Raw genomic sequence first — 20,800 nt, 5'->3', positions numbered from 1 at the left:
TATACAGTGCCCCAGTAGTGGTCCCCCTATGCAGTGCCCTTAGTAGTGGCCCTTATACAGTGCCCCCAGTAGTGGTCCCCCTAAGCAATGCCACCAGTAGTGCCTCTTATATAGTGCCCCCTTTAGTCCCCCTTATGCAGTGCCCCATATACAGTGCCCGCAGTAGTGGTCCTCCTATGCAGTGTACTCATTAGTGCCCCTTATACAGTGCCCTCAGTAGTGCCCCTTATACAGTGCCCCCGGTAATGGTCCCCCCTATGCAGTGCCCTCAGTAGTTTTCCCCCTATGCAGTGCCCCCAGTAGTATTCACCCCTATGCAGTGCCCCCAGTAGTGCCCCTTATATAGTGCCCCCAGTAGTAGTCCCCCTTATATAGTGCCCCCAGTAGTAGTCACCCCTATGCAGTGCCCCCAGTAGTGGCCCTTATATAGTGCCCCCCAGTAGTAGTCCCCCCTAAGCAGTGCCCCTTATATAGTGCCCCCAGTTGTAGTCCCCCCATGCAGTGCTCCCAGTAGTGCCTCCTATATAATGCCCCCAGAAGTAGTGCCTCCTATGCAGTGTCCCCAGTAGTGGCCCTTATATAGTGCCCCCAGTAGTAGTCCCCCCTATGCAGTGCCCCTTATATAGTGCCCCCAGTAGCGGCCCTTATATAGTCCCCCCTATGCAGTGCCCCCAGTAGTGGCCCCCCCTATGCAGTGCCCTTTACATAAATTGGACAAAGACCCACACAAAAAAAAGAAACACAACACTTACCTGAATCCCCGCTCCTGCCGCGCCCACTGCTGTACGCTCCTCCGTCCTCCAGGTCCGCTCTGCGCTCTCCGCTCTGCACTATGGGAGAGACATCATGACGTCTCCCCCATCACCCACTGCGGGTACTCAGAAACCCCTTCCTGTGTGCACACCTGCTCAAATTTCCTTCACCGGCTATAATACTACTCTTTCCTCACTCTCAACGCTGCCGCCTTGGTGTCACTCTCACTCCAAATCCGGTCACCTCCACCTTATAAATATTGCTATAAAATGTGCCTCTTTCTTTCCCAAGATGCTACCAAAACTCTTATCCCCTCACTCATAGTCTCCCACATTGACTACTGCAACTTCCTCCTCTCTGGCATTCCCCTTAATCAATATTAAAGGCAGCAGCAACATTATATAATATTTCTTTCCCGACACTCCCCAGTTGCTGAACCACTCTGCAAATCTCCACACTAGTTTCTAATGTCCTCCACTATCCAATTCAAATCACTCTTCCTAACCTATAAAGTCCCCAGTAACACCACCCATTCATACATCTCAGTTTCCATATAATATAACTCTGAGCCTGATTCAGATGTGGATGTTATTGCACAGCCACAATGAAGAGGCTCTGCAATACCGTCCAGCAAATATGTACAAACTGCAGAAGGAGTCTATAGGAAGCAGACACCTCCTGACAGCAACTGCGATCCGAGGGCAGCATCCGCAGACAGTGGCGGAACTCCCGGAGACAATGGAGTCATTTGCCGCCGGGCGCCAGCCCTGAAGGGGGCACCTGGCTACATTGTCACCCCGCTGTTCCGCCGATCCGTGCTCCACCTCCATGACCTGCTGCTACCGGAGTGCTCTATGGTGGCGGACATCACGTAGCATGTGACCGCCGCGACCTGCCTGAGCACCAGACACACATGCTGGGGGTTTTCTGTGTAAACAGAAAACCCCCCTGCCCGCCGCTCAGTAACAAACACATCGCCGGTGGCGCCGCCGGCTATGTGTTTGTTTTAGCAGCCAATGAGATTCAGATAGACTCTCATTAGCTGCTTTATCCACGGAGGGAGCCGGGCGGAGCTCACTCATGAGCTTCGCCTTCCGGTCCTGCAGTGGTGATGGGAGAGACGTCATGATGTTTCTCCCACAGTGCCGAGTGGGAGGATAGAGCGGATGTGACAGGCGCAGGAACGGGAATTCAGGTAAGTAATCTGCGTGTTATGTGTTATATTTGTAAGGGGCACTGCATAGGGGGGACCCACTACTGGGGGCACTGAATAGGGGGACCCACTACTGGGGGCACTACATAACGGGGCACTGCATAGGGGGGACCTACTACTGGGGGCACTACATAACGAGGCACTGCATAGGGGGGACCCACTACTGGGGGCACTACATAACAGGGTACTGCATGGGGGGACCAACTACTGGGGGCATTACATAACAGGGCACTGCATAGGAAGGGCCACTTCTGAGGGCACTGTATAAAGGGCACTACTGGGTGCACTGCATAGGGGGACAACTACTGGGGGCAGTGCTGGAGGCACTTCATAGGGGGACCATTACTGAGGGCACTGTATAGGAAGGGCCACTACTGAGGGCACTGTATAAAGGGCACTACTGGGTGCACTGCATAGGGGGACCACTACTGGGGGCACTGCTGGAGGCACTTCATAGGGGGACCATTACTGAGGGCACTGTATAAAGGGCTGGGAGGCGGAGCTATTTCAGCTCTTTTATTGTGCAGGACGTCTCACTTAACTATAGTAAATGTCACAGCCGCCCGCATAGGTTGTACATAGGCAGCAGTACCAGGTGTTATAGTGCCAGCCGGACTCTGGATCAAAAGTATTCTAAATGGTGGCTGGTGGCTGCGGGGGTGCAGTCCAGGCACGCCACCTCTCTGCCCCCTTTGGGGGAATCTACAAGCGACATCGCAGGACCCGTTCTGCACATGCGCAGACTCCAAACATCTAATTAGTACATAAACCATCTCTTGCATCTACCTCTGACCTGCTCCTGGCCACATCCTTAGTAATATCCTCACACTTCCAGCTACACAACTCTTCCCATGCCGCTGCCCACTTATGGATTTGCCTACTATGCCTGATCAGACGCTACCACAGATTTAACATCTGTAAATGCTTTCTGAAAACTCATCTCTTTATTACATCTTACCCTACTCCCACCTATACTGCTCACACTAGTGCACCCTTTCCCAGTCTCCACTCTGAGCCACACTTACTCCTCCTGTATCAATTGTGTCCTCTTCCAATTAGAATGTAACATCTCTCATGAGCAGGGCCCTCCCTACCCTTCGTTTCCATGTCTGCATTTATTTTGTCTATCTAGTAAGTTCCTATTTTATGTATGTCCTGTGTGCTACACGGTCTAGAACTGCGGATCACCATGGAGCCTTACAAATCGATGATAATAATAGATTAAAGTAATGATAATTATAATAACTATTGTATAGAGATGTGGCAATACATGGTCTGTATTGTAACTTTCATTCTAAGGTTTTATGTTGCTGTGTCTTTGCCAGGGCCGGAGTAGAGACATTGCTAAATGACCCAGATGTCAAAATTCCAGCTGAAGAACTTGCATATGGGCGAACAAAACTATTTATCAGGACTCCATGCACGGTATGTTGTTCTATGTAAACATGTACAAAATGCTGTAGAATATTTTGTAGTGAGATGTATCAAGCAGTGTAAAGAATGGAGAAGAGGACAAGATGCCCAAAGCAACCATTCAGTTTCTACCTATAATTTTATAGAATGTACTTGATAAATGCTACCTCAAAGCTGATTGGTTGCTATGGGTAACGGCTCCATTTTTTAGACTGCTTGAAACATCTCTCCCATACGGTAATTACAAAGTCTATCGAGCATATTTCCTATGCTGTGTATCTTTTATGAATGCAGAGCAGCACCACCTCTACCACAGGCAGATAGCACAACCTTGGCAAAAGCAGCCTAGGGGGTCCCCCCTGTCTGCGGCCCTTGTAACCAGCCACTGCCAGGCACCAGGTGGTCTCCCTGTCTGCTGCCCTTATTATCCAGTCACTGCCAGGCCACACGGGCACCCCTCAATGCAAGTTTCAAATCAGGAACAACAATGCAGACATTGAAAATACAACCTTTTTAAACAAAAAATACACATAATAATCAAACAAACTCTATTTGTAAATGTTAGTTACTGACTATACTGCATTTTATATTTTTACTGCAGCAGAGTGTGTCTAACATGACATTACATATAGGTGTAAGCACTTATTTTCTTTTGCAGCATGAATTCCTCTGCGTATGATTAATGTCAGCTGGTCTGACATCATTGGCACATATAGCTGTTTAGTGATTTTAGAACGGTTTGCATCTGGTAAGGCAGTGGTTCTCAAACTCAGGCCCTCATTCAAAGGCGCTCGCAAAATGTGAGCGCTCGTTCTGAATGAGGGCGGCCGCTTGTATTTTGCAGTGCGGCCTCCTGGTCATTAGCTAAGCTGTGGGTGCGATGGTCAAGTCTAAGGTTGGGTCTCGGCAACTGCAAGCCCCAGGGCAGGGCCGAAACTAGGATTTTTGTCACCAGGGGCAAGTCAGTAATTTGGCGCCCCCCTGGTAATTCCCCCCTGCATCAGTGCCCCTGTAGTAATGCCCCCTGAGGTAATGCCCCTGTAGTAGTGCCCATATTGTAATGCCCCTGTAGTAGTGCCCATATGTTAATACCCCCATAGTATTGCCCCTGTAGTGCCCACCATACAGTAATGCCCCTGTAGTGACCACCATACTTTTATGCCCCTGTAGTGCCCACCATACAGTAATGCCCCTGTAGTGCCCATGCTCCCATATTAATGCTCTTGTGGTAATGCCCCTGTAGAGCCCATGCTTTCATTGCAATGCCCTTGTAGAGCCCATGCTCCCATAGTAGTGCCCCCACAGTAATTTACCTGTGGTAATGCCTCTGTAGTGCTTATGCCCCATTAGTAATGCCCCTGTAGTGCCTATACAGTAATGCCCCTGCGGAAATGCCCATGCCCCCATAATGCCCCTGTAGTGCCCATGCTCTCAAAGTAATGCCCCTGCCCCCATAGTAATACCCCTGCAGTGCACATACAGTAAAGCTCCTGTAGTGCCCATGCCTCCATAGTAATGCCCCTGTAGTGCCCATGGTCACATAGTAATGCCCCTGTGGTAATGTCCATGCCCCCATAATAATGCCCCTGTAGTGCAGCTTATTAGAAAAAACTTACCTTGAACCCTGCTTCTGCATCCAGCGTCGCGTCCGGTCCGCCCAGCTGCTCCTCGGAACTATGGGGGAGACATCATGATGTCTCTCCCATAGTGCCCGTGGGGAGAGCCGGAAGCTGGAGTTCAGGAGAGAACTCCAGCCTCCGCCTCCGGCTACACCATGTCGCTGCAGAGAAGGAACCGGGCGCCCGCTGGTAATAGCAGGCCTCCAGCTTGGAGCCTCTCTGCAGCGCCGGGCTGGAGGACACTGACGCCAGGTGCAGTGGTGCACCCAGTGCACGTGCACCTCCAGCCCCCCCCTAGTTGAGGCCCTGCCCCAGGGAGCTTCTTGCTCTGATCGAGCAGGAAGCTCCCCACTGACATCACTACTGATTAAGGAACGCCTCTGCTTGTGAAACCACCCCCCCACCACGCCTACAAAACGGGGCAAGCTGTCGATCAACATCGACAGCCGCCCCTTTTGTAGTGAGCTCCGGAGCGAGAGAATTTCTCTCTCACTCCGGGGCTTGCGCACGCACAGTGCGGCCGCTGCGTGTGCGCAGTGCCTAAACATCGACCCGCTTGCGAGTGGGTCTGAATGTGGTCCTCAGTCCTAAGGATCCCACACAGTTCACATTTTTTAGGTCTCCTATCAGGTACACGTGTATTCATTAAGGGCCCCATACGTCTGCGATGGATCGTCGCGATGTAGCGATCCTGCAACCCGGCATGCAGGTTCGCTGAAATCCAACATGTTGGATTTTGCAGATATGCCGATCACGATCAAAAAATAAACGTGATTGGCAGATCGGTGAAATTTAACATGTAGAATTTCACCGATCCTGCGACGGATCGCGGAACTTCGATGGCCGCCGGTCAGCATTTCTGTCCGGCGGATCAGCGTTTCCGATCCCATCGCTACATCGCGACGATCCGTCGCAGATGTATGGGGACCTTTACTCCCTGACACATTTTAAAAATCCACAGGTGGAGCTAATTATTTCACATGTGATTCTGTGAGGAGACCTGGAAAACATGCACTGTTTGGGGTCCTGAGGACCTAGTTTGAGAACCTGTGTGGTAGCAGCAGTAAGAGAAGAGGAAGCTGCAGTTAATGTTAGATATACTCTACTACAGAGTGTATACAACCAACCTTGCATTTAGAAAATAGCGCTTTTAATACTATTATGGCTAAGTTACAAAATAATACAAATATGTACACTTATCTTTTAATGCAGGGATGGGGAACCTCAGGCCCGGGGGCCGTATAAGGCTCTCGGAATCATTTGGTCTGGCCCTCAGAGCTTTTTTCTGCTAGCCTCACCTGACTAGCAGAGTGCCTAGAATGGCACCCCAGAGCCAGAATCTATTCAGCAGTGCCGACTTGAGCGTCTTTAGGGTGCATCAGACGGTCACACTGCTGCCCTTACAGCTGCCCAGAGCATCCTCAGGATACTTCGGCATTGCTGTAATCACAGGCGATCGTCACTCAGTCCCGTGTGACATCACACGGAGGGGGCATGGTCTGCAGCGGGCCCACGAATAATGTTATATACATCCAACTGGCCCTCGGCAGAAAAAAGGTTCCCCACCCCTGTTTTAATGAAACAACAAGTGTTTATTATTGATACACAGGCAACTGTGTCAAAACAGCCCAGATGCCACCTAGTAATGCCCATTTCACACAAAGCGAGATCCGGAAAAGATCCATCCCACTCAGCATTGGGCAAAGATACGCAGAAAATGTATAAATTATCTCCTGCGCATTGCGCTGTATACTAGAACTGGCTAAGACTGTCAGACTCACAGTCAGCCCCAATGTGAGAGCAATTCACTTTACTTATTAAGACAACCTTCAGCCACAAACAGTGTACCTGTAACTCTTCAGCACAGCCAAATTTATAAGTATTGTTTTGTAATTTTGTTTTGACTAATCATCTGTATAAACATAATTTTGCCAATGTTCTAGCAAAAACTAACAGAATGTCTCTCACTATAGTGCTCACTTCTATTGGTCATATCATTGTCTGATCAGGGCCATGCCTAATATTATGCCTTGTAACGATTCACTGACAAACCGATTTGCTTTTAGCTTTTTGACTTGGAACAGAAACGCAGGGATAAATTAGATGAACTGGCCACCCTCATACAAAAGATAATTCGTGGATGGATGATGCGAGCTAAATTTTTGCGTATGCGCAAGAGCCAAATCACCATTTCTGCATTTTATCGGGGCCACTTGGTAAGTTTCAAGATCTTATAAATACATTTCTGATAATTCAGTATCTGTTGGCTAAAGGCTGATTAGTAACCATAACTGAGCACTTTAAACACAAATGACTAATACTCTAAGATGCTGTACAACATGAAACCTTTAGTAGCATTAACACTGATATTGAAGAATTCTACACAAAATTGCCAATGTAGTTCTTCAGTGGAGCTCAATAAGTCATGTAGTAATACAGAATACTGCTTTCTTCCTGGTGGGTCCTCTGCGGTGCCAGTGGCCCAATGATGTGTCCTCTTATTAACCACTTGCCAATTTTAAACTGGCAGAGATGTTATCGATGACCCCCTCCATTCATAGGGTATGCAGTCGGGATGCCGACGGTCTAAATGCCGACCATCGGCATCCCGACTGTCTAATCCCGGCAAGTGTCTAATGACAGGCCTCGAAATCCTGACACCGGGAGCCCAACACCCGGCTTACCGATCGAAGGTAAGCCGGGAGCCGGGCGTGGACAGCCACATTTAGGTTGGGGATCCCCGGGGGAACTTAGGGTTAGGCATCCGCCCCGGGAGGTTAGGGTTAGGCTAGTGGAAGGGGGGTTAGGGCTAGGCACCCCAAGGGGGAGGTTAGGGTTTGGCACCCCCCCGGGAGACTTAGGGTTAGGCTGCGGGGAAGGGGGGGTTAGGTTTAGGCACTTAGAGGGGGGTTAGGCTTAGGCACTGGTGGGGAGGTTTGGGTTAGGCACCCCCCCGGGAGACTTAGGGTTAGGCTGCGGGGAAGGGGGGGTTAGGTTTAGGCACTTAGAGGGGGGTTAGGCTTAGGCACTGGGGGGAGGTTAGGGTTAGGCACCCCTAAGGGAGGGTTAGGGTTAGGCTGCGGGGAAGGGGGGTTAGGACTAGGCACTTAGAGGGGGGTTAGGCTTAGGCACTGGGGGAGGTTAGAGTTAGGCACCCCTAAGGGAGGGTTAGGGGGGGAGATTCGGTTAGTCAATAGGAAAAATAACTTACCTGTCGGGATCTTCACTGCCGGGTTTCTGCTGTCAGGATTTGAACCACCAGCCATACTGATTCCATACATAGGATAGGGTAGTTGACAATACAGCTACATAGAAAAATTATTTGGTGTATCCTTTGGCGTTTTCTCTTAAAACTAAACACAGGCGCTGACCAGCAGCCTTTACAAACAAATATACAAACAGTAATATAACCTTTGTTTCTTCCTCTTCAAATAACCACAAATAACTTGAAAAAGAATAAACAAAGGGTAGTATAGTGTAGTACAGTATGTCCTTATGAGAACTTATCACCCTTTGTGATCACACAATAGTGCATACAGTACAGATGTGTCCTCATACATCTATCATTTGTGTGCGATAACGCGCAAGACACATGGTGTGACTTAAACACTTCGCCACAGTAAGTGATTCCCGGACTTTTGTACCTTTTAACGACTGTAGCATCTTATTCGTATCGTAGCTGCATCCAGAGTCTTTTATAGTGCCCTGGGCACTAAGGATTAGTATTTTTGCCACAATGGAATTGGTATAAAGTCTTATTGGGCATGCGCACTAGACGATAAAAGTGAACGATATGAATGATAACGATATCATTCAACGATATATCGTTCATATCGTCTAGTGTGTAAGGTCCGAACGACCAACGATGCATGCTCCCACGGGCCGTTAACGATAGCCTCAGTCGGCAGTACATGCTGCGCAACCTGGGGACATTGGGCCTGATTCAGAGCCGCTCGTAAGCGGCCGCTCGTTCGTTCCGAGCGATGTTAGCCCAACTGTGCATGCGTACGGATCGTTATACGCATGCGCTAACCAGTCAGTGTGGCCGAACTTCATGTGCTCGCAAAATAGCGAATGCCTGCTATTTTGAGTGACAGAAAGAGGCGTATGTGGGTGGTAACAGGGGAAGGTGCTTGAAAATGGGGAGTGGAAATCAGAACGCAGGCGTGCTTAAAGGTCAAAACGGGCGTTTTATGGGTGTGCATATTTAAAACAGCAGCGTCATTGACCACGTCACTGGGTTATTATAGAGTCAGAACTGCTCGCAAAATTGTGGTAGCAAACACCAACCACAAGAATAGAGAGCAGTTCATACCCTTGTCGATGTACTCGATTAATCTAATAAATAGCGGACATGACGTAGGATGCGAGCGGCCAGGGGGCGTATTTTTCCAAAAAACGAACGCAAGTTTTGCTCGCTCGTTCAGACATAGAGGCGTGAACAGACCGCAAACAGCGAACGGTTCATTTGAATAGCCACCCCTTGTTTTAGAACGAACGACCGCAAATAGCGAGTGGCTCTGAATGAGGGCCATTGTTAACGATGCCATGCTACCGAATGCAGCATGGCCCCACTCCCCCACCGTTGTTCGTCGCTATCGGCATCGGCAAGTGTGTATGCACATGCCGATGCCGGCACCCCCCGCCAGATCTGTCGCTGCCAGTATCGGCTCATACGCATATTGTCTAGTGTCTATGAGCCTTTAGATTGAGCACAACGCTGCCTGGCACTATGCATGGTGCAGCTCACTCGTGTCGGTTGTCAGTCTTTTGTGTTTTTACCCAGGTTAGCGTCAGAGCCGCACACAGCAGCTGCATGCAATCTCAGCACCAGTGTCCAGGGTACCCGTGCATTCTACTTTTGTTGCATTAGTGATGCAAATAAGACACACATATTAGTTTCAGACTGTGAAGTGGAACACATAACGTGGCTCAGTCGCCAAGTCCATGGTGCCCCAAATAGGGCTATGTGTTGTTTTCTTTTTTTTCCAAGAACGTGTATGCTACGGAGAGCAGCGCCAGGATTGAGGTGAGCATGGAATCTTTTTTCCAGGTACATCCGTGGAATCTACATGTGAGAAGAGGACAGAACAGCTGGGCACAGGTAAGTATGTGTGAGTGGGTTAGGTGTATGTAATAAAGTTTTACTGGATACAGTGTGTACTGTTGTTTTTTAACTATTTATTTTACAGTGGGGGTACAGGTGCCAGCCGACTGCAGGCACTTGTAGTTCCACAAGTGCAAAAGGGCAGGCATGCTGGCACCTGTAGTTCCACTGTAAAATACAATAGTTTTCTACTATTTTACACTTTATTACCCCCATACCCACAGCCCAGGGGTGTGGGAAGAGCCCCGGGCTTCAGACCAAGTCTGGGGTTTTGGCAGAAGGGAGACCCTTTTTTGGGGGGTCCCCACCTCCCCTGAGATCCCCGGCTTGGCCTGACTGGCTTGAGGTGAGCATGCTTTTGGCCATGGAGACCCGGTAATAGGTTCTCCTGGCTATGGCATTACACCCCGGTCGGTTTGGGTCCGGTGCTGGTTTTAAATATAGGGGGACCCCCACGCAATTTTTTACCACCTATATTTAAAACCAGCACTGGCCCTGAATCCAGGTGCCAGTTCCTAATTTACGGGGGAACTACTCGGTTTGTTCCCTGTAATTTTTGGAACCAGGACTGGCTGACCAGTCCGGGGCTGGTTATGCTTTTGGGGCGGGGGGGACCCTACGTAGTCTTTTTAATTTAACCCTTCTTTAACAGGTATAACACACAACCAGCCTTCACATATGTCACTGATATGTGCAGGCTGCTAGTTCGGGAGATGTTTTGTAGAGAGAAAACACTGTAATCTCGGTTGAGTAATCTCAACTAAACTTGCAACTCGGGGGAGAAATCTCGATCTGCATCACCATTGGAAAACTCGCTTTCACCTAAACTCACTTCCTAGTAAATTTGCGAGATGGAAAACTGGAAAATCACCCGAGGTTAGGCGATGCAATTCGAGATTAAAAAAAATAAAAAACTCGACCAAACTCGAATCTTAGTATATTTACCCCTTAGTCTCCTCTTTCTTGTATTCGCTTTATTTGAGCCCAAGTTTGTAGGACATCATTTGGAATTGCATGCATGTGCGTTTCAAAGTGCAATACTGATGTACTGATTGTAAGCACAAATTGGATCTGTACAGTATTTAGAATTGCACATACAGTATCTTGAACCAATTATGGGTTTTAATGTGAGAGTATATGAAGATTTGCCTATTTAACAAGGACCATAGCAGCAATCTGGCAATATTCGCTAAAACAATGCTTTATTTAATTAAATAGAATTTTTTTTAAATCAGAATAGTCAGAAATTTTTTTATTTTATTTTGCAAGCCAGTTCCTGCATATGCACCAAGGTGAGCCTGTTAGAGCAGTAAGACAGTACTGGACACTGCCAGCCAATATTGCTGGATAGTTGAGTATCAGTTACATTAGCGTAAATCTCAGAATCAGGCCCACAATTCGTAAAAAGGTGGCCCTGATTCAGAGCCGGACGCTCTGAAGGACGTTTTTTTTTTTTTTTTGTGCGGCCTCCTGGCCGCTTGCATAGCTGTGGGTGACCACCCACAGCTATAGCGAGCGGCCAGGTTGATGGTCGCGATGGTCTTGACCTTGTGGTAGGGTCTCGTGGCCGCAAGCCCCAGATAGATTTCGGCTCTAACAGAGCCGGAATCTCTCCACTGACATCACTCGTGATGTCAGTGGGGCCGCCCCCAAACGGCAGGCGTTCACATGGGAACGTCTCCGTTTGGGCAGCCACCCCCCCGGCCCACCCACCAAAGGGGGCGAGCTGTCACTCAACATCGACTGCTCGCCCCCTTTGTTGCGAGACCCGGAGCAACGGAGTGCCCGTCGCTATCCGGGTCTCGCGCATGCACACGACGGAGCCGGCTCTGTCGTGTGCATGCGCTCTGGGCCACCATCGACCCGTTGCGAGCGCTCAGCGCTTGCGACCGGGTCTGAATCGGGGCCCAGTGTCAATTCTAATAGTGATGAGTCAATAGCCAATAATTAGCTAATTCACATAATTTGCATTATTGTTTAATAGAAGTTGTGAAATTGCAGACAAAGTAAAATAGTGTTTGCTTTTACAATTCGAACCATTTATTTACTGTATGTGCATACTGTATTTTTTACAGCAAAAGAAAGAATACCAGAAAATAAGGTTTTCTGCTTTACTTTTGCAAGCGTATATCCGAGGCTGGAAGGTAAGTGACTACTCGTACACAGTTTTGATGCTAAGATAATATTATAGAAGAATCTTTGTATGATACACTGAATGTTTGCATGCATTTTATTATTATTGTGTCTCCTCTGTGGCTTGCACACTTTACTACTCAGGCAGCACAGTGGCACAGTGATTAGCACTGGGGTCATGGGTTCAGTTTTTTTTTCCAGATTTGTATGTGTTCGATTTGTATTTTCTTCACGTGGATGACCTCCGGGTTCTCCAGTTTCCTCCCACTAATTAGCTTCTGATGAGAAATTAACCCTATTGTGTATGTGTCCTTATGGCAGGCAATTTTAGAGTGTAAGCTCCATTTGGGCAGACTAATGTGAATGACTAAATATTCTCTTTAAAGTGCTGCGTAATATGCCTGCACTGTATAAATAACTTTTCTCAATGCCTGTTAATTTGATTCTAGGCACGTGTAATGCTGAGACGAATGAAACTCTTAAATCGTCAGTCGGAGGCATCGTCTACTATTTGTGCTTATTGGAGGGGGTACAAGGTAACTCTGCATGCTTATCCACCTCAACAGACTGGAGGACAATAAAAATGCAGTACTACCTCTGTACATTGGGGAGAACATGTGCATTCAGAATATTTAATGTTAGTTATTTCATATATAGGTCTGTCGCATGTAAAGTAATTTGCCAGTCATTTTTATGTAATTGGATTTGCACTGTAGCGACAGTGGAATACAATATGTAGGTAGCCCAAATACTGTGTAAATACATACATTCCTCACTACTACTTGCCTACAGTACATAGCAGTAAAGAACTGCATCTCCATTGTAGGTCCAAAGCAACACATCTGCAGGGGCTTGGTGTAGAACTGGGGTAGCCAACCTCGGTCCTAGAGAGCTACTAACAGTTCACGTTTTCTAGACCACCTAGCTGGTGTACAGGTGTAGTCATTACTCACTAACACATTTGAAAAGATCCACAGGTGGAGCTAATTATTTCACTTGTGGTTCTATGAGGAGACCTGGAAAACATACATTGTTGGTAGCTCTCAGGGTTGGCTACCCTGGTGTACATTAAACATTTGCTCCAAATACTAGAAACCCTCCAGTTTAACCGACTTCCTGCATACAATGGCCATTTATACTGCTGACCATTGTGTCTGCTTGCTGGTCATGCCACCATTTTAGTACTACTAGGGAGGGTCACACTATGTGCTTGCTCCAGGCACATGGCTCTTTGCTACACCACTGCATGTGGAGAAAGAGCAGCTGCAGACAGGGCTACCATCAGAAATTGTGGGGCCCGGGACTGACAAAATAGGCAGCCCCCCCCCGTGTTTCTGCAACTCCAACCCCACAGTCTCTCTAGACAGCACCCCTTCTGTCTCTCTAGACAGCACCCCTTCTGTCTCTCTAGACAGCACCCCTCCTGTCTCTCTAGACAGCACCCCTTCTGTCTCTCTAGACAGCACTCCTTCTGTCTCTCTAGACAGCAACCCTTCTGTCTCTCTAGACAGCACCCCTTCTGTCTCTCTAGACAGCAACCCCTCTGTCTCTCTAGACAGCACTCCTTCTGTCTCTCCAGACTGCACCCCTTCTGTCTCTCTAGACTGCACCCCTTCTGTCTCTCTAGACAGCACCCCTTCTGTCTCTCTAGACAGCACCCCTTCTGTCTCTCTAGACAGCACCCCTTCTGTCTCTCTAGACAGCACCCCTTCTGTCTCTCTAGAAAGCACTCCTTCTGTCTCCCTAGACATCACCCCTCCTGTCTGTCTGGACAGCACCCCTTCTGTCTGACTAGACCCCTTCTATCTCTCCAGACTGCACCCCTTCTGTCTCTCCAGACTGCACCCCTTGTCTCTCCAGACTGCACCCCTTCTGTCTCCCCTTCTGTCTCTCCAGACTATACCCGTTCTGACTCTCCTGACAGCCCTTGCATCCAGCCCTTACAGCCCACAGACTCTTACCTTCTCCTGTGTCTTCTGGCTGCCCCTCTTCACGCTGCAGCTGGTTCCTGTCGGTGGTTTGGCGCATGTTATGTCATGACATCATGTGCGCCTTGTCTCAATAAGAAAAAAATAACTTTATTGTACCAGGCAGCTGCAACCCCCCACACATATTTCTCCCCCCATATTCCCCTCTCTCTCTCACTGATCCCTTCCACATCCCCTTCTCTTCTTTCTCTCTCAACGATCCCATCCACATTCCCCTCTCTCTCAGCGATCTCCTCCATATTCCCCTCTCTCTCAGCGATCCCCCCACATTCCCCTCTCTCTCAGCCAGTGGCAGATCCAGGGGGGGGCAATTGCAGCGATCGCCCCCCCTAGCATAGACAGTCCGCATCATGCACTGAGCTGAGCAGTCTGTGTTCAGCCTGTGCTGTGAGCGGAGCCTGTGTAATGCGCGGAGAGTGGAGAGTGCATTACACAGGCTCCGATCACAGCACTGATCGACCGGACGGCGGCGGACGCAGTAGCAGGGTTTAAGGTAAGTTTTTTTTTGTGTGTGTGTGTCAGCGACTATAAGGGCACTACAGGGGGCATTACTATAAGGGCACTACAGGGGGCATTACTATAAGGGCACTACAAGGGGCATTACTATAAGGACACTACAGGGGCATTACTATAAGGGCACTACAGGGGGCATTACTATAAGGGTACTCTACAGGGGCATTATTAATAGGGTATTACCATATGGGCACTACAGGGGCATTACTAATGGGGCATTACCATATGGGCACTACAGGGGCATTACTATGGGGTCATTTCCATATGGGGACTACTACAGGGGCATTACCAGATGGGCACAGGTGCATTACTATGGGGACATTACTATATGGGCACTACTACAGGGGCATGGGGAAGGGGGGCGCAGAGAGATGGCCGGGGAAGGGGGGAGCAGGGAATTGGTGGGGGGAGTGGGGTGCTGGGGGAGGGGGGAGCAGAGAGATGGCTGCTGGTGCTCAAACTATGTATTCACACATAGTGAATACATAAATATATACATTGTAATAATAAATGTGGCCACAAAAAAAACCTATGAAGGGGAGGCATTGGGAACAGAAAGGGGAGGTGCCAATACAGGAAGAGGAGGAGTCATAATTAATCGCCTCCCCTAAAAGAACAGTGTAGATCCGCCCCTACTCTCAGCGATCTCTTCCATATTCCCATCTCTCTCTCAACGATCCCTTCCACATTCCCTTCTATTAGCGATACCATCCACATTCCCCTCTCTCAGCGATCTCCTCCATATTCCCCTCTTTTTCAGCAATCCCCTTCACATTCTCCCCACTCTCACTCAGTGATCCCATCCACATTCCCCTCTCTCTCAGCGATCTCCTCCATATTCCCCTCCTCTCTCAGCGATCTCCTCCATATTCCCCTCTCCTCTCTCAGCGATCCCCTCCACATTCTCCCCTCTCTCAGATATCCCCCCCACATTCCCATCTCTCTCAGTGATCCTCCTCCACATTCCCCACCTCCCACACACACTCCCCATTGCCTGTCAGTGACCCCCACATGCACAGTTCCATCTGCCTCTCAGTGCCCCCCTCCCCACAAACATTCCCCTCTGCCTGTCAAATTTATAGATTTATGCCGAACACAGTATTATAGTTTTACTCACCTATTCATCTTCTTCTTTCCCCCGATAAGCCCAGCCCCCTTTGCCCTCTCCAGCCCCTTGGGTTCCTGGGAAAGGAAACCTGGCTCCCTATTGGTCCATGGCAGCAGTCTTTCCATAGCCTGCTAAGGGGGCAACCATTTTTTTTAGCCCCTGCTGAAACCATAGTCTGCCAGATCTCAAGCAGACACCCCCAATCATTAATGGCACCCTGCCCCCCGGACCAGCCTGTCCCTGATCCCCGGTAAGTCCGTCCCTGGACGGGAGCCTCTCTCTCTGGGCCTGGGACTCCAGACCAGGCAGTCCCCCCTGATCGTGGCCCTGGCAGCAGAAGATATATTGTACTTTCCGTCATTAATCATGTTCTACTGAAATACCAAAAGAAATATAAATATATTAATTATTTATTAACACTTATTTATATAGTGCCTACTGTATGTGCCTGATTCAGAGATGGAAGCAGTTAGCAGAAATGGACGCAGTTAGCATCTTTGGACGTATCAGTGATGTTAACATATGCTAATGCTGCAGGAGGCATCTGTAGCAAAAAGACACCTCCTCCCGGCATCTGCAATCCGAGTGCCATGTCCGAAGGCGCAGCATCAGATGATCATCATAACCATTGGTCACAATGGGCGCAGTGATTCCTCATTCTGAGTAAGCTTAAGCTCAATAGCCGCAGTGATTCCTCAAGGTTAAGCTTACTCAGAATGGGCAACAGAACTGCTCAGCTAGGGTCAGGAACTCTGCATCCTGGCCTTGGCACTCCCAGAAAATGGGGGAGATGCCTCTGTTTCCAGGAATGCAGCCCAGCTCCATCCAATACCCGCCCTCAATCGGCAGCACAGATCCTGGGCATGCACTGATCTTCTAACATGTTCCATCTCTGAATGAGGCCCTATATACATGATTATGAACATATGCCTCCCATTTGCATAGCGTATCTTGTGTGAAGTCACACTGGGCATGCTTAGTAAATGAACGCATTTATATGCAGCTACGCAGATTCACCCTCATTTAAATGTATCTAGTCTTCACTGAGGTGGAATAGAGAAGATGACTCTGGCATATTTACGTCTAGATGTTTCCCATGCAGGCCAGCACATAGCGTATATATACTTGTTAGGATGCTATATTTTGCTGTATACTATACTATAGGGCAGGTGCAATTACACACTGATAATGATGATGATTGCTGTTTTTTAGTAAACCAGACGTATATGCTACCAGAAACGTTCACATTTTGAGATATGTGCAGCTATGCATACAGTATGTGCGGGAATATGTTGCGCTTTTTTTGGAGCAAAGTACCCAAATTTTACTTCTGACCCTGCGTCGGCCCCAGGGAGACCATACAAACTATCACACTGGGGTTATTTTTGTCAGTAGCCATTAACCTATCATTATGTATTTGGAGTGTGGGAAGAAACAGGAGCACTCGGAGGAAGTCTGTACTGGAGACAACATCATATAAAAATACTTTGTGTTATTAGACTTAGTGATATCATGTTATAGTTTATACTAAAAAATAGTAATGAATACATTTTGTTTTGTATCCAGTTTGATGTTATAGGGGTCTATTCATCATCACTCAATTTCTACAAAAGTAGGTGAAAATTAAGTGTCAGGGTTATTCATCATTCTTGTAATGCAGGAGATATCACAGATATCTCCTGGTTACAATTGTCCTTTGGTAATTTCCACAGTCCTCATACTATATTACGGGAATGTGGAAATTCTGAAATTCATTTAAAAGAAAACGACATTTTTTTAGGAACTTGACAGTAATACTGTACTCAACCCTGAGATGGCGTACAGCATCCGATACAGCAGAGGGATCTGAAAAGATCGCTCCCTCCTGGCTCCCAGAGCAGTCTTCCTGTGAGGCTGGGCCAGGAGAGGGCACAGCGGCGGTCGAGGACCTATACACTGCTGCAGGTCTGAGCGAAGGGGGGGGGGGCAGTCTCCGGCGGGCGGCAGTTGTGGCTGAAGCTTTGCGGAGGATGGGGGATTTTTCCTTGCTGCTTGCACGCTTCACTACCTCCCCACTACCCTGTACTGTGCCCGCCTCCGCAACCTACATGGCGGTGGTCACTGCCGGGGTCTGACACCTGTAGTCACAGCTCTGGCTGTGACAGCTTCAGTTCCGTTCATCATCCCCGCTCCACTGTACCTGCAGGGTGGAGGGGGGGGGGGGGGGGGGCATATGGCAAAGGCTGTAGAAGCTTTGTGGACGGGCGGGCGGGTGTGCGGGCAGATAGGTTTGGAGAGAGAGGTTCTCTTCTCTGCTGCAGTTTAGGCTCTCTTCACAGCCTGGTGCTGAGCAGCTTTAAGACAGGCAGTGAAAACTGAAGCGGAGCAGGAGAAAAGTCTGTCACTTCCAAAAGACTGACTTAGTAGAAACAGCAGTTTTTTGGAGTGATAGTTTAGGGCAGGAGACATGATGAATGCCTGTTAAACAGTGTTTGAACTCGCAGCGAGTTCATACCATAATTACCACAGATGCTCTAATTATTCAAATATGTGTACCGCATTTACATGTTTATTCTGAGTTGAATGTATCTTAAGAAGATATGTGCAACTCGTCATAATGCTAAAATGTGTCTGCATGAACATTAACTTAAACATAAAATATTGCAGGCCCATTTTATTAAAAGCCAGCCCTGGGGCTCCTCCCCACACCAATAGCAAATGGGTGTTGGGGTAATAATGTGAATAATTTAGCTTTTTTGTGTCTTGCAATTAGGGGTGTGCACCGGCCACTTTTCGTGTTTTGTGTTTTGGTTTTGGATCTGGATCTTTCTTCGTGTTTTGGATCTGGATTGGTTTTGCCAAAACCACCCTTCCGTGTTTTGGGTTCTGGGTTTTGTGTTTTGGATCTGTATTTTTTTGAAAAAAAGCATAAAAACAGCTAAAATCACAGAATTTGTAGGTTTTTCTGCTCCTATGCTATTATTAACCTCAATAACCTTAATTTCCACTCATTTCCAGTCTATTCTGAACACCTCACACCTCACAATAGTGTTTTTATGTCCAAAAGGTTGCACCGAGGTAGCTGGATGACTATGCTAAGCGACACGAGTGGGCGGCACAAACACGTGACCCATCTAGGAGTGACACTGCAGTGGCAGGCAGGATGGCAGTTAGAAAAACTAGGCCCCAAACTGTACATAATGCAAAGAAAAAAAGAGGTGCAAGATGGAATTGTCCTTGGGCCCTCCCACCCACCCTTATGTTGTATAAACAGGACATGCACACTTTAACAAATCAATCATTTCAGCGCCAGGGTCTGCCACACAACTGTGGCTGAAATGATTGGTTCGTTTGGGCCCCCACAAAACAAGCTGGCAATTAATGTGTCCCTGCACAAACTGGCTCTACGGAGGCAAGATGTCATCCTCATCCTCCTCATCCACCGATTCCTCACCCTCTTCAGTGTGTACATCCTCATCCTCACAAAGTATTAACTCGTCCCCACTTGAATCCACCACCACAGGTCCCTCTGTACCTTCTGGAGGCTGGTCTCCCTGGAAGAGCTGATAATTCATTTTGATGAACATCATCTTCTCCACATTCTGTGGAAGCAACCTCCTACGCCTTTCGCTGACAAGGTTCCCGGCTGCACTAAACACTCTTTCGGAGTACACACTGGAGGGGGGGCAACTCAGGTAAAATAGAGCCAGTTTGTACAGGGGCCTCCAAATTGCCTCTTTTTCCTGCCAGTACAGGTATGGACTGTCTGACATGCCTACTTGGATGCTGTCACCGATGTAATCCTCCACCATTCTGTCAATGGTGACAGTATCATATGCAGTGACAGTAGACATGTCAGAAATTGTTGCCAGGTCCTTCAGTCCGGACCAGATGTCCAAACTTGGTCCTGCCTGCCCTGCATCACCGCCAGCGGGTTGCTTAGGATACCTAAGTTTTTTCCTGGCAGCCCCAGTTGCGGGAGAAAATGAAGAAGGAGCCGTTGACGTGTCACGTTCCGCTTCAGCTGACAGTGTGTTCACCAGCAGGTCTTTGCACCTCTGCAGGCTTGTGTCGGCCGGAAAGAGAGACACCACATAGGCTTTAAACCTAGGATCGAGCACGGTGGCCAAAATGTAGTGGTCTGATTTCAACAGATTGACCACCCTGGAATCCTGGCAAAGCGAATGAAGGGCTTCATCCACAAGTCCCACATGCCGAGCGGAATCGCTCCGTCTTAGCTCCTCCTTCACTTTCTCCAGCTGCTTCTGCAAAAGCCTGATGAGGGGAATGACCTGACTCAAGCTGGCAGTGTCTGAACTGACTTCACGTGTGGCAAGTTCGAAGGGCTGAAGAACCTTGCACAACACGGAAATCATTCTCCACTGCGCTTGAGTCAGGTGCATACCCCCTCCTTTGCCTATGTCATAGGTGGATGTATAGGCTTGTATGGCCTTTTGCTGCTCCTCCATCCTCTGAAGCATATAGAGGGTTGAGTTCCACCGCGTCACAACCTCTTGCTTCAGGTGATGGCGGGGCAGGTTCAAGAGTGTTTGCTGGCGCTCCAGTCTTCGGCACGCAGTCGCTGAATGGCGAAAGTGGCCAGAAATTTTTCGGGCCACCCAAAGCGTCTCCTGCACGCCCCTGTCGCTTTTCAGAAAATTCTGCACCACCAAGTTTATTGTGTGAGCAAAACATGGGACGTGCTGGAATTTGCCCAGATGTAATGCCCGCACAATATTGGTGGCGTTGTCAGATATCACAAATCCCCAGGAGAGTCTAAGTGGGGTAAGCCACTGGGCGATGATTTCCCTCAGTTTCTCTAAGAGGTTGTCGGCGGTGTGCCTCTTACTGAAACCGGTGATACACAGCGTAGCCTGCCTTGTAACGAGCTGGCGTTTCTGAGATGCTGCTACTGGTGACGCTGCTGCTGTTGCTGCGTAAGGTGATACATCTACCCAGTGGGCTGTCACAGTC

General features: G+C 48.5%; 1 protein-coding gene across 6 annotated transcripts in view; it reads left to right on the top strand.

Moving 5' to 3' along the window:
- MYO1A (myosin IA) overlaps positions 1 to 20,800 on the top strand; it is a 141,659-nt gene that overhangs the window by 104,447 nt on the left and 16,412 nt on the right. For 5 of the 6 annotated variants that reach the window (XM_088473196.1, XM_088473194.1, XM_088473195.1 and 2 more), the window contains 4 exons: positions 3,292 to 3,391; positions 7,065 to 7,214; positions 12,181 to 12,249; positions 12,688 to 12,774. In XM_088473196.1, the coding sequence (XP_088329322.1) occupies positions 3,292 to 3,391; positions 7,065 to 7,214; positions 12,181 to 12,249; positions 12,688 to 12,774 (406 nt within the window). The remainder of the gene's footprint in view (positions 1 to 3,291; positions 3,392 to 7,064; positions 7,215 to 12,180; positions 12,250 to 12,687; positions 12,775 to 20,800) is intronic. The other variant, XM_088473197.1, reaches the window with a different exon arrangement.

This window comes from Taudactylus pleione, unplaced genomic scaffold (assembly GCF_031769625.1).
Source record: "Taudactylus pleione unplaced genomic scaffold, aTauple2 ptg000130l, whole genome shotgun sequence".
In the NCBI taxonomy this organism is placed as follows: Eukaryota; Metazoa; Chordata; class Amphibia; order Anura; family Myobatrachidae; genus Taudactylus; species Taudactylus pleione.
This window is presented reverse-complemented; position numbering and strand designations above follow the sequence as displayed.